Here is a 15010-nt window from a genome sequence, read left to right as displayed (position 1 = left end):
GCGAGGGGCAGCCAAAGAGCCCCAAGGGGGCAGCCAAAGAGTCGCGTGCCGCTCACGACCCCAAGCTCTGCGGCAAAGATTGTTTCACTCCGCAAAACGCGTTGCCACCGCGGAACGCTGCTGCGTTGTCTGTTATAGCTTTAAAACAAATACTGTATATTAAACCGATCGACAGCAGCTCAAAGCCTCCAAACTCTTAATTGCTGCCATGACACCTGAAGTGTGTTGAGACTTTGGGCTCGTAGGCTGACGTCTTCGTCGTCCATAGTTCTCAGCAACGCTGTTCCCATGTTAAGCGTCGGCACTTGCGATCCCCCCTCCCGCATCACCCCCACCCACCAACCCCCCCCCCCCCCTTCCAATGCCCTCTCGGGACGCACCGCGCGCCGTTCGGCAAGGTGTCCGACGTTTCGCCGCGCGTGCTTGGGAGACTTCATCAGGAACTGAAGACCAGCGTACATCTTCTGCAGGCGTGGCTCAAGGCTCCCTGTGAACCTGAGTCGTGTCCCGTCAGGAAGCAGCCTGGCTGGTGTGGGGATAACTCAACACTGTTCCCTAAACTCATTTGAAGCTTTCGTGACTGCAGGAATTCATACTCTTTGGTTCTTTCGGTAAAGTCACGTGGGTAGAAAAAATAACGAATAGATCACGACGTTTCAATAGCAACACAAGCCATCGTCTTCAGGTCACCCACCCCCACCCTCTCTGCGATTACATTCACTTGCAAATTCCATCCCTAGTCCCGCCCACTCACCCTTGGGTTGTACCCACCACAAACGTGTCTATAACCTTTGCTTGCAGTAGCTTTCTCGCTACATTCCCTCCTCAGCAGTCCGCCTGCTGTATTGTTTCACCTGAAGACGATGGCTTGTGTTGCTATCGAAACGTCGTGATTTATTAGTTCTTTTTTCTATCTACGTGACTTTACCGAAAGAACCAAAGAGTATAAACGCAACTATTTTTTGTATTTTACCAGGTAAAGACCCACTGAGCTATGTAGCTCTTTTTCAGAAGCGACCTGGCTCAACGAAGTGGCTTATTATAATGTGAAATACATAGCAGCCGAATGCTCGAAACAAATATATCTATATGTGGAGGGAAAAACCGGAGGACCTTGAGAAAAATCAACGCGACCACTGGGTGAACACGCAAACTCCAAATATACAGCAGCAGGCGTTAGCGTCGGGGTGGAACCCACGACCTCCTGTAGACCAGACGAGGTAGTTAACATCTCCTATCCACTGTGATGATTATGAGAGAGGCACGCAAACTCCAAATATACAGTAGGCGTCGGAGTCGAACCCACAACCTCCTGTAGACCAGGCGAGGTAGTTAACATCTCCTAGCCACCGTGATGATGATGATGAGAGAGAGACACGCAAACTCCAAATATACAGGAGGCGTTGAGGTCGAACCCACAACCTCCTGTAGACCAGGCGAGGTAGTGGACATCTCCCAGCCACCGTGGCGCCCAACTGACTGAGAGTCGAGCTGGCAGCAGGGTGGCAGTCCGACTGCTCTCGCCGGGCGCAGCCACGAGCGGCCTCAGCCGATGCCATTTATTGCCGGCCCTTCGACCTGAATAATGCATGCCAAGAGTGACGGAAACAATAGATTCGCGTTTTACCGCCTCGGATAAATAAAACTGGAAGCCCGCTGGCTTTTTAATGAGGCTCCCCATGGACGTTTTGTCAAATTGCCAGGCATGGAATTTTATCACTGGAGCGTTTAATGTGCGAAACGTAATTCAGAATGTGCCGGTTGCTGAAAATGTGCACAAGGTCCTTGTCCGTTTGTGTTCAAATGAATAATAATAATGCCCACTTGTAACGCGCCGCTGCCGCGCGGTATTTGCTCGCTGTCGTAGCGAGAGAGACGGAGAACGAAGAGGAATGTTCGAGAAGTGGGAAGGCAGCCAGCAACAGCCAGGCGGTGAGCTGGTGCTACTAACAATTGCCCAAGCTCTGTAGTCCTCTATATATAAACCCTTTCCTCTATATATTAAGATGTTTCAGCCAAATAATGAGCGTTTATGCTTATGTAAGGAAACCGGAACACCTCGAGAAAACCCACGTGTCCAAGGGGGCCACACGCTGCCCCTGCTGGATGAAGGCCCCCAAATACGGACAGGGTTGTGGGAGTTGTTTGACGGTGCGTGACCACACTGGCCTAAACTAAACTAGATTTGCATTATTTACCAGGTAAAGCCCACTGAGCCCTACCGGGTAAAGCTATATTTTTTCAGCGGAGATGTGGCCACGCATGATTATAGTCTATCAACGTGGCTGTATCATCACACGTGGGATTTCATAGGAGCAGCCAAATAATCGAAGTGTGTGTTTCTAAATGTGGAGGGGGACACAACTTCGAGGAACCCCGGAGAAAGATCCACGCGGTCACCACGGGGAGAGAGAGAGAACACGCGGATTCCAAATAGGTGTCAGTGTCGGGATTAAATCCACAACCTCCTGCGTACCTGGCAAGAGAGATAACATCTCGCCACCACAGCTCCTCTGACAGTGTCTGGGTTGGTGAAGGTGGGGAGCACAGATGTTGGAGGATAGTGCAGTACAACAATGGGCCTTGCTCCACGGATCTTTGCTGACCAGCACGCGGCACAACCTCGTGATCTGTAAACGCATTAACGCTCCCGGCTTCTGATTGGATACTCTTCGGTAGAAAAAAATAACTCTCAAGGCTGCCTCTCCAGCACTGCACCCAGTTCTCATCGTCACCATCATCCATGGTCAATCCACTGCTGGAAGAAGGCCTCCCAAATCCATCGTCACACCCCACGATCCCGCGATGCAACAAATCCACCGAGCATTGGCACGCTTGCCAATGTCATGGCTCCATCTCCACGTTCACACCAAACAATCCCGAGTCTCTCACCGCCGGCATTTGATTCCCACGGCTGGTTAAGTCGCCACTTATCCCACGAAACAGAAACTAGGGCTCCCACGTGTCGCGCTCAGGCAGCGTGGGTAAGCGCTGGCGATTTTCAGCGACTGCTGCGTAGCGGCAAAAAAAACTCCCAGCGTACGGAATGCCGCCCATGAAATCCTGTGACCACCGCACCTCCTTGCCACGCAACGCTTGACCCTTCGCACTGGACAATCCACGTGTCCACACAGATTGGGGTTAATAGATAAGCGAATATATTACTATTAACTATTTTTATTTTACCAGGTAAGGCACACCGAGCTATATAGCTCGTTTTCAGAAGCGACCTGGACACAAATGATAGCTCAACGAAGTGGCTTATGCCATGGAAATGTATAGCAGCCAAACACTCTAAATCCATGTTTCTTCTAAATGTGGAGGGAAAACCCGGAGGACCTGGAGAAAAATCTACGTGACCACGAGGAGAGAGACACGCAAACTCCAAATATACAGCAGGCGTTAGGGTCGGGATCGAACCCACGACCTCCAATGTACCAGGCAAGGTAGTAAACATTTCGCCACCATGGCATCCTATTGCAGTGGCGTGCACCTTCTGTGCGGACGTACCCTTTCCAAACATCAACCTTTTTGACTTTCTTTCCAAAAAGAAAGTTCGTGTGCGAGTGATGTTGTTGTTGTTTTTAGATGCAGATCCTAGGATTCTTCCGTGGCAGGAGAAGTTTTATCGCCACCAATTTAAAGATGTAAGATTTGTGTTGTCCCTGGAGTCCTTGAGCAAAACGGCCAACCGTCCAGATGATATCAGCCTAAGCCAAGTGAACTCGTACTACGGCGAGTCTATAAGCAACTTATACTTTTTTAGAAAATATAAAAAAAATATTGTGTCAGAATGTTGGCTTTCTGACAAGCAAGAGCTTGCCATGTGTCACCTAGGGCGATCGTTTCATTTCTTCCTGGCTTTTGTTTTAAGGCAGGACAGGTTTGGGAATTCTAGGCCACGCGGGTTACCAGAGGCATGAGCTGTGGTCTGATTACTGAGCAGGCTTCAGTGCATGCACACAACAGAGCCGCACGCAAACATAAAGGTTGGGCAATGCAGCCCATACTATATATATATTTTAACACACCGTTTCTGAGCACAGGTGAAAAGACCCAAATCGCTAAGCGGCATTAGTGTGTCACTGCTTCAGTAGCTGTGCGTGGAAATATACAGACAGGCCTTTGTCATACTTTTAGGTTTTTTTCGGTAAAGTCACGTAGGTAAAAATAAATAATAAAAATAAAAATAATAGAAATAATAACAGAAATATAAATAATTTTAAAAATAATTTTCATTTCTGTTATAATTTCTATTATTTTTATTTTTACCTACGTGACTTTACCGACAAAACCTAAGAGTATGATTCCTTGCAGTCACGAAAGCTTCAAATCTAGCCCTTTGTCAATCCACCGCTGATCGAGGGCCTGCCTACTCTGCGCGGGCCGTGGGGATCATTTGACCGCACTTCACCACACCGGTTACTGCGGATTGGTGAAGGTGGGCGGCACAGACGTGGGGTCATAGAAGTGCAGTACAACGGTAAATGTTGTGGCACTGCCCCTTGCACTGCTCACCGCGTAGCCCCGCAGCTTAAAGTAACCTGTCTGTGCATGGTCAGCACCCATCCAAAGCGTTAAACAGGCAAAACCCAACTTAGCTTCTGAGACTTGGAAAGTTATTGCGTATTCCGGGTGATACATTTTTTTTCTCTGGATATTGCATATAAGGTCCTGTAGAATTAACAAAAACCTGTACGTATACAGTATACACCGTATAGTGTGGGAATGTGTCCAGGTGGTCGACTGGTGTGCAGATGGAGCGATGAAATCATCTCGCGAGCAAGCGCTCGGTGCGTCGTTCCAAGACAAATCCGCGAGATGGCCACAGCTTGGGGATGGCCTCCATCCAGCAGTGGATTGACCATGGCTGACGACGACGATGACGCGGTGTTTGTGATGCACACGGTGCACAGTCCCGGCACCTGCTTGTCGCATGTCGCCTGCTGGTGGTGAGGCTCCCCTCCGCCGTCTGAGTCATTGCCTAGCAGAAATGCACTCGTAGCCCAGTTTAATATTTAATAGCGCATGAAGACATCAAAAAGTGAATGTTAATGACCACCTCTGAAGCCCGCTGTACTTTGCTGTGTGCCAGACCTTTAAATGGACAGCTTTTCAAGCATATGCTACAAGAAATTTCACTTCCACATATCCATAATTTACGTCGGTATAAAATCCGCTGGACACAAGACGAGGCCATTGAATATCGCGTGATCAGCGGTGAATTACGACTGACTCTTACCCATGATTGTGATTCAAAATTTCGCAGACCGTTATTTGAGAATGAATCTTTAAAAACGGTCCACGATGACGGCATCGCACGAGTTCCTGTGCGCTGTTGTATTTGAGCGTGGCCTCAAATTTGTGTTTATGGAGTGCTCTTGCCAATAACATCTGCGCATCCAGCAACATTGGTTTCACAGCCTTGACTCTGCAGATGCATAGACAGATGGTCAAAACCAACCCAGAGTTTTCTCGCTTCAACAAATCCCACTTGATGAATATTGGTCTGGAAAGCCACTTCGCCGAAGGACTACAACACGTTTTATTCATATAGGGAGACATATAAACATGTGCGCATCCTGTAATCACACACGCCGTTGAAATAACGTGCCATTTATTGCGTGCAGTGTACAAGGCATAAAATAAACCAATCGTAACGTTAATTACTATCATCGACGCATCTTAATGACCGCACTGGCGTTGCATATTCCCCGCTGCTGCTACATGGCACGGCCATTATCTCTGCGATCCGTTTGGGGATTGGCAGTGATGGCCCACAACTGCACGATGAGATTTCAAAGCGAGCTGGCTCTGGCAAGGACCTCAAAAGATGGATTTGGGTCCCCATGGGGGGAAAGAGAACGAGAGAGAGAGAGAGACAGGGAGAGAGAGGGAGGATTGAGCAGAAGAGGATGGGGGGAAGGGGAGAGTCTCTGTTCACTGCCAGGTCTCATCAGGAGACAGTAACCTGTGGGTTATCAGCAGCCCTGCCTTACTCCCAGCTGCAAGCCTTGCCGGGAGTCGGGGGCGGTGGGGGCAATGGGGGACCTGGGCGCGGGGGGCGGGGCTTGAGGGACATCTGCCCGACGAGAAAATCTCGTGCCCCTGCGCCGCTATGCCACCACAGTCGGCATCCTGATTTATTTTGCAGTGCAGAATAAATGGCAATTGCAACATGAGACTTGGCGTCGCTCCAAATAGCTCTCTGCTCCATAAACAAAGACAAACTGATTTGCTGTCGTGACATTTTAAGTAATCGCACGCAACAACTTTTAATCCAACGAGGAGGCGCAAGACAACGCCACGTGCGTTTACTGTTCTGTTAGTTTTACGACATTCTATATATTTAGCGCTGCTGCTGCTGCGTCGTTCATTATACACGCTTACAAAATCTGACAGTGACACGGTCAGCACGCACCCACAGACATGGCGATGGTCACAAATTCTGCGCGCTTAGGGGCCATCCATTTAGTACGTACGAAAAAAATCTATCAAATTTTTACCGCCCTCCATGTACGCACGCGTACTTTTTACACCCCCCCCCCCCACCTGCCCATGTACACATATCAATCTCATATTTTGGTACTGGCAAAGGAGGTTCCATGATGTAGCTGCTCACCCCGAGCTCTCATTACTTTGATAGTGTTCTGTCTTTGGGCTGTACGCCTTTTGGCGTCTTCTGGTCTAACACCGTTTGAGACGAGGCTCTAAAGAAAGCTGGTGTGGACCAATCAGTTTCAAAGACAATGCCAATATATTATCAGAGTATGTTTTTGTCTGCATTCTGACCACAAGCATTGTGGTTAATGCAGACATGATTCCTCGTAAAAGGTTTGGTGTTTTAACATCTGAACACCTGTTTTGTTGCCAGAAAAAAAGAGGAAAACCTATTCTCAGATGAATAATATTAACGTGTTTAAGCAAACAGTCCACCGCCGGACTATCTAACTCAGTTGAAGGCCAATGTAGACACATTATTATCGAGGCTTCACCCCCCCCCCCCCCCCATTGCCTATGCGTACGCACACTGTCAGTAGACCCCTCATACGCAAGCAACGCATTTGGGTTAACCTCTCCTCCCCCCTCCATGCGTACGTACTAAATGGATGGCCCCTTATTAAATCCACGACTCGCTTTTGAAGGGTTCTCAGCGCACGCACTTGCACAGTCCCGTTTGTCAATCCACCGTTGGATGAGGGCCTCCCCATGCCGTGGATCGTTTGACCATACTTCACCCCACGCTGGTCTCTGCGGGTTGTTTTAAGGTGGGGGGGGGGCATAGTGCACGTTTACAACATATAACACCTCTTATGCACGGCGGTCACCAATCTGAGTACGATTCCAGGCTCAAACCCCGCTTTAGTTTCTGAGATGTGATGAGATCGGACGCGTTGCGGGTGATTTGGGTCATAGGCGAGTCTCAGTACATATTGCCGATTAATAATTCAATGCATCTTTAAGTTGACATTAATGGCTGTAACGTCGGTTGGTTAATTATTAATGGGGCCCGATGCAGTTTCAATGAGCAACAGTTACGTGTCGCGTTTGAAGGTGCATCAGTGACGATGCATTGCTATTCAGGTGAGCTCCGCATTCACCTTACACATTCTGCATGGCGTTGGAAACCTTTATACTGCCAGATTTTACATAATTGTTTATCGATTGCCTCCTACTCTCCAATGTAATTTCTCAATTACTCCATTGGGTTGCCATTAGATAAACTTCTGTTTACCTGACATTTCCAGTTGGGGGTTTTATTTTTAATGTTCAGTCTTGCCGCTCCCTTGCTGGGCTAATCAAGCCGTCTGCCCCACCGCTTGTTGGCACTCGAATCTTTGCTGCGCTCCTGAGCCAAGTGACCGGGCCAACTGGAAGTTCAATAGAAGACAAATATTCGGAAGCGCCACCATCATCTCTGCAGTCCAGCAGGTGAAGCTAGGAGCCATCTCTCCACGCCACGCGCTACCCGGGCGAACTGTGATACGATGTCACATGGCCAGGCGGGGAGTGCGTTTGCCGCTTGTTGTAGAGGTTATCGGTTCGAGGCGAGCGGGCAACCCTTATTAATAATACTGCGGCTGTGTGTGTGTGCATCAACCGCAAAATACTAAGCGCCGTCTTCATCACAGTCAACGGTGAAGATGCCGTGATTTGAGAAGAGTCGTAGGCCGTGCGTACGGGCGTCAGGGTACACATTTGCCAGAGTGTAGAATTACTCAGCGGTTACCTAATGGGGTAAACTCACATAGCAACATCGGCCGGGACTGTGAAACTCCTGTAGAATAAAAATCCGTCTGTGACACATTCGGCATTCGTGCTATATCAATGTCAAATGTACGAATGCTTTAATTTTGCAGTTCGTTATTTTTAAAAGAACATGATTGTTCTTGGGCATCACTGGGAATCTGCCCATTACTACTACCGCACGTTATTATTAGCATCAAGCAATGTGATTTTAGAATGCAGGCGTGATGGTGCCTCCACCATATAACCCTGGAGGGCATGACAGATTACGCAGGTTTCGTGAGTGAGCCTTATAATTCTTACGGCTGCAAGTCGGTGGTCGCAGGTACAGTAGAACAAATAGGTCGCTAACCTACCTAACGTACATGTTTTAGTGCAATATGCTTGGACTTTCTCAATGCATGGGGTTTCTCAATATACTTCATCCAACATGAAATACTGAGCAAGGAATGGCCCATTGTAGCCGATTCGAGACTCTTATTAAATGGATCATAACACTCAGGGCTAAATGTTACAATTCTTTGACGTAACACAAATCTTTAGAAACGGCAGCCTCAGGAGCATCAACTTTAATGTTCTACATGATCAATACAACACGTTTATGCGACTCAGGCCGTGATTTACAGCGTTCCCCTAATGGGCGTCATCTTAATGTTCCCTCGTTGGCTTTGAGTTAGTGGACGAGACGCGACATGCGGGGAATAATCTCAGCCTCATATTTACTTAGGCTCCAAGCAATCCCTTAAATTATCATATATTCCCTGCAGGAGCAGGAAAACATATTAAACAAACTGTCAGCACATCAGCACACTGGGCTGTCACGGCTCTTCCTTGGATGTTTGCGATCACATACGGTGGTGTGGTCGTGATTAAAAGAAATGTTCAAAAAACACAGCAGCGTGCTCTGTCGGAACGTGCCGGCATGCTGTTTCGCAGCAATAATTTAAATGTAATTGTCCCGTCTCAAACTGAAAATGTTTGGTCTTTTTGGAATCTCTCTCTTCAATTCGATCCCAAATGTTGCTATCGGCACCATGTCTCCAGACGCGAAGCGTCCGTTCTGATCTCTTGCAGAGCAAGGTAACCTTTCACATTTGAGAGGTTTTCTCCTGGCATGGCCAGACGATATCAGTCTGCGTTCCCCAAGTACTCCTATTAATGTGTGTTTCCGTCTTCGAATTCTCCCTGTCTTAATTTCGTATCCTGTATAACCTCGTTTACTAGAATGTGGCTAAAAAAACTTGTGTTTGAATTCAGCGCAATCTCTTTTGGGGAAATTTCCCACCAATGCCCGCATTCCACAAACAAGTATGAAAGCAAACTCGGCATGAATCGGCCTCAGAGGCTTGCGCTGCCAGAGGTGCGTACAACACAGGAGTGTTTCGATGAATGCTACGCTTTCCTAACGCTCTCACATTGCCATGTCATCACCCCCCCCCCCCCCCCCCTTGTTTCTCGTGCCAGTGATCATCATGGGGGCTGGCCTGCTCGTGTTTCCGCTGGGCTTGGGCAGCCCATTTGCCCGGCAGCAGTGCGGAGACTCGGCGCCCTTCTGGGCTGGCGACTGCCAGCTCGCGTGGGGCTACACGCTGGCCATCGTTGGCGTGCTCCTGGCGGCCTTCCTACCGTACTTCGCCCGCTATGTGCCCCGGGACCCGTCCCCTTACCCAACTCCCATACCCACCAGTCTGTGAGATGCACGCACGCGGCTTACGTGCCCGTGAATGGAACCCCAGGATGATCACCCGCACACACAGCGATCCCCCGTGCAGCCCACGCAGACTGTTGGAGCAAGTGCTGTACCAATGAAGGCCGGCACGTCACGAATGGAGGTGATGTGGCCAGAACGACGCCCGACCGCCACTGCGGAGACGGGACCGGTTCAGACATTCGTCACTAATGTTGGCCGTGAACACGACTGAACTTGGGTCGCAGGGCAGTGTGCCATCCAATTCACTCCGCGCCCCACACATACACAACAGCCACCATTCACCACTAACTGGCGGTGACATCATCACTGCTTGTGCCAGGCTAGGTGAACTTTGAGGCCACGTAAATGGTCAAGTGTCGAAGGCTCGCAGACAACAACAGTTCACGGGACAGACCCAGGTGCTATGGGTTAACTGACTCAGATGACTGGCAGATGCACTGCCTGTGCTCTCGACTGTGGCACAGTTGACACACATATACAAACACATTCATACGTATACAACATGTACCCGCATGTTGTATATGCGGGTGGGAGTGTGATGCAAAATGAGTGAAATATGAACTCATGGCGAGCACAAATCTCAACCATGGTCCATATCACATCAATCAGTATGGCTCACACTTAAGTACAACGAATTCCAGCTCTTTCTTGATATCCTTTAACCATGCTCAATATACATTGCAGCTGTTTCAATTTGATAACGGTTCAATACCATGGATGCTGACACTATTACAACAAAAAACTTCCGACTACGTCTACATAAGACAAGTCAACCACACAACACGGTTAGGTGACATGTCAAAACGAGATCAATGCATCCGTCTGTGTGTAGGGCTGAAGATAGCTGATTACAAAAGCTGCAAAAAGGGGACATCTAATGGCTGCGCGGAATTGATTGCACACCCCCTGCCGCCTTTTGAAGAGACAAAATCAAAAACTGCCGTCCGCGGAGTGAGCATTTCATTGTTGCTATCCTGCCACAAAGCTCGCCGGCTGACAGGAGCAACGAACTCTTAACAACTGCGCTCTAATAATGACAAACGTTGCGAGCTTTAAGGTGAATGAGCAACAACGCAGCATGTCATAAAAAACACATCCACACAATGACAACGCAGCATGTCATAAAAAAGCATCCACACAATGACAACGCAGCGATGGAGCCCAGCAGGTTTCGGCAGCGAAGTCTGCGGTTCTTGACGAAGGATTATAACGTAGAGCAAGAGATGCACTGTACATGCGCGTCTGTGTGTGTGGGCGTGTGCCATGTATTCATTATCTGTTTTGTCATGATCGCACAGCTGCGATACATCTCATTTTCAGCTGCGGCCCTGCTGATGGCACAGGGTCGTGTGATGTTACGCAGGGCAGGCAGTCCGTATTTGTAGGCGCGCAAGACAAGCTGTTAACACAGCTGATGTGCCATATCAGTAAATATAACATGACACAAAAGGTATTCACAAAAAAAAGGTATTTCCAGATGCAAAATACTTCAGGTCACTCGAGTAATATAATCGTACATTGTAAATGTCATGTTTAATCACCAAGATATATCAAAATTACTATTTAAAATAAACAGCGTTACATTATTTGACAGTATAGAGATACACTGAACAGGCAGGTTTTTTTTGTTTTAACTCCAATGTCATTCTATGCCACTTAAAATTAACAGACAAAAAGGGTTTATGAAAAAAAAGTTGCCATCCATCAACATAATATGAAAGGTCGCCAATTTGAATATCCGCCGTACCGGAACAAATGAGGCATGGGTAGGGAGAAGTCACTATGTAATCGCTCGCGTGACATTCAAAAGTAGAAACACACAAGAGTCTCGAAGACGTAAAAAAGATGTGACTGGCAGCAGTGCTGTAAGCACGTGACATTCTGACACTCGAACAGCGAGCAGGTCCTTCAACAAGCTTCCATTCCAACCCACACGTGGATACGAAACAGACTGCTCGTGCACGTTGAACCATTGAATGCTGAGTGTTTCGAGGAGTCTGGTAACAACTTTGATCTTAATAACAATTAAAGGCTGTTTACCACAGATGAATAAAAATGTACCATTTTAGTCAAACTTGTTTTTTGAATCTTTCACAACGGTTTGTCTTCTTGTAAAGTTTGCATGGTATATTAAGCTTATTGTGAAAAATGACACGACAATTTATACTTACCCCTATCAACTCAGTAACGTGATCTGCGTATTTGTTTAAAATCACTATTGTACGATTGGGCCTAATGAACTTTTCCCAGGTATTACTGAACTTAGAAAAGAGTGCCGTGTTTGTAATGTGAATCGCTGCACAGTTAGATTTTATTGGCGTCGTAACAATTTATCAATTAGGGTGAAGTTTCATTATTTTTTATGGGCAATTTGAAATTCAAGTTTCATTATTCGTTCGTCACATGCAAAATAGGATTTTTTAATGCATGCAACGTGCTATATTTGACACTATACCAACCAAACCCTATTCATGTCTCTTGGATTAAGAAAACCCCGTTAAATTCACATTTTGTTCTCAAAATCTGAAATTTGATGGCCGTGCAGACGGTGTCACTGTGATTATCGCCGACTCGAAGAAATGCACCAAGAATTGTTGAATACATAATGTACAGTTTTATTGCGTCGCTGAATTTCAACAAAAATGGAGGGGTTCTATTTTCAAGAATATTTGTTGAGATTAAAGATCACAGGAAACTTTGGAAAGTGATATTCTGACTTAAGGGAGTTTCCAAGTCTGACTACTGAACTGAATGGTTGTGGTACTACAAGTGGAGATTTAATTTTTAAAGAATGGCAACGTGAAATTTTCATTTTGATTCTACTGCTACCGGTTATCAATATTGTTATAATCAAATGTGCAGTATATTTCTTTCACCGCATTTTTACTTTGTAGTTATAAGCCATTTCCATGCACATGCCCTCAAACAATTCTGCAAAAAAAAACTTTTTTGGAAATATTTTTTACAATGTATTTAAACATCGTTGCAATGAACTAATTGATGGGTTAATTACTTTTTAACCGTTTTGTTTGATACGTAATTGTGACTGTGTGCACACCATAACAGAATGAAACGGCATGTGGGGATGAATTGGGATTAGTAATGAATATGTTCATACTCAGAATTCGAAATCTCTGTTTGTAGTAATGAAGAAGGTGCTTTACAGTTCTGTAATGGTATAACCTTAAAAATGAGGGCCACAAAAATTAAATGCATTAATCTAACTCACATTTATGTGCTGTGTATTAGAATGAGATCCATTAGTATGTTAATTAAACGTGCACTGTAGGCTCATTTGGGTCAGTCACAATCCAATTTATTTTACAATAACATGTCGTATGGTGACTTTACCTGGTGTATAACTTTGGCATGTCAATTTCACTAAATCCCATGAAAACAAATATGTTACACTTGTCTGTATTTTAATGTGTGTAGAACTACCTTCCTCAATCGAGAATTGCTATCCCTGGATTTTTATTCACGCAGATGCTATGAAATTGTTCCATGATTATGGATATTTATATGGAAATTGAATTGTGAGTAAAATATTGTTAATACAGATGATGTTGAGCTGAGCTGAACTCAATCATTTACTACACAACAGGTTGGAATTACATGTTTCACATTAATACCTGGTTTGAATGCCGAGGCAACACGCTGCGGATTGCCTAGACCCGTGTGTGCCTATGATTGTGTGTGCTGGCGGAACGCAAGCTCTGTTGCTGTGGGAGGCCTGGCCCTGGGTGTGCCTGTGTCTGTGTATATGTGCGAATCTTGGCGGAGCTTACATCCTGTGGCTGTGGGATGTCTGGCCTCTTTTGCGCCTGTGTCTGTTCGCGTGTGCTGGTGGAGCGGGAGCCCTACGGCTGTGGGATGCCTGGCTCTGGGTGCGTCTGCGTCTAGGTATGTGTGTGTGAATCCTGGCGGACCCTGGTTCCTGCTGTTACGGGATGCCTGGCCTCGGTTGTGCCCGTGTCTATGCGTGTGTGTGTGTGTGTTGGCGGGACGCAGGTCCCGCTGCTGCGGTATGACTGGCTCTAAGTGCGTCTGCTCACGTGGAATGCTTGCTTCTGGGTGTGTATAGGCATGTACATGTGTTGGTGTTGTGCTGTCACTTGGTGGTGCCCCAGCCTTGCCAGGTCGTGACTTTGCTGTTCTGTTCTGCTCTACCACCGACTGCTATTCATGTGGGTGGTAATGCCCTGAGAGGGCTAGTCATTTGTACTGGCAAGATCCTGTCTTAACCGTGTGAAACTACTTTCTATCTCACATCACTATCTTCAGCCCTCATCAAATCCTCCACCATTCCATATCACAACCTCGCGCCCTTTGCCTCAAATGTTGTTACTTTAACGATTAACATTATCACTACCCCTCCAATACCCTCAATCATTATCACCCTTCACCATCTCAAAAACGGACTGTGCAAAGAGGCGCTTACATCTGGTTGGTGTGCATCCTAGCCCTGGTCCCTGCGTTTTCCAGTTCATTCCACGAGCAACCTCGATGGCGCTCCATAGTCCCCCACTTACCACGCGACTCCATGCCACCACCTTCACCACCTTCATCGAACTTGGTCTCGTACGTGGCTCTTACCACCATCATCACTGCCGTCGTGGTTGCAGGGGCGGCAGGGGGCACACCACTCGGCCACCTCGCGTTCCCCTGCACAACCCACCCACACCGTCCCCTGCCTCTCGCAGTCGTCGCACTCTCCCGATTGCGCTCTAATCGCACACCCTGTGCACCTCCCCCCCCCCCCCCCCGAATCACTCCACCACGTGTGAGTATTCAAAATCTATATATATCCCTATGTTCTGTTCATCTATTCATACCGGCTCTACTGGTCAAAAGTTTACTAGGCGCCGCCATTCGGCCCCCATCCAATCTTATTCATCTCTCTCCCCCAACAATGCCCACCCCCCCCAAAAATGTTGATCAGCCCCCAATTCCTTTAATTCTAAATTCGCCATCAAAATTGCTCTATGGAACGCACGTTCTGTCTGCAATAAACCAGCATCTACCCTGGACACTTTCCTTTCACCTCGACAT

The 15010-nt window shown here is 47.2% G+C and overlaps 1 protein-coding gene across 5 annotated transcripts in view; it reads left to right on the top strand.

Moving 5' to 3' along the window:
- Positions 1-13517, top strand: part of LOC144945209 (LHFPL tetraspan subfamily member 7 protein-like) — a 78747-nt gene extending 65230 nt beyond the window's left edge. For all 5 annotated transcript variants that reach the window (XM_078873528.1, XM_078873523.1, XM_078873527.1 and 2 more), the window contains exon 4: positions 9712-13517. In XM_078873528.1, coding sequence (XP_078729654.1) covers positions 9712-9941 — 230 coding nt within the window. In that variant the 3' untranslated portion in view covers positions 9942-13517. The remainder of the gene's footprint in view (positions 1-9711) is intronic.
- Positions 13518-15010: the final 1493 nt, after the last annotated feature.

Source organism: Lampetra fluviatilis, chromosome 37 (assembly GCF_964198595.1).
Source record: "Lampetra fluviatilis chromosome 37, kcLamFluv1.1, whole genome shotgun sequence".
NCBI lineage: Eukaryota > Metazoa > Chordata > Hyperoartia > Petromyzontiformes > Petromyzontidae > Lampetra > Lampetra fluviatilis.
The sequence above is the reverse complement of the archived record's forward strand: the minus strand, read 5'-3'. Positions and strand labels throughout refer to the sequence as shown.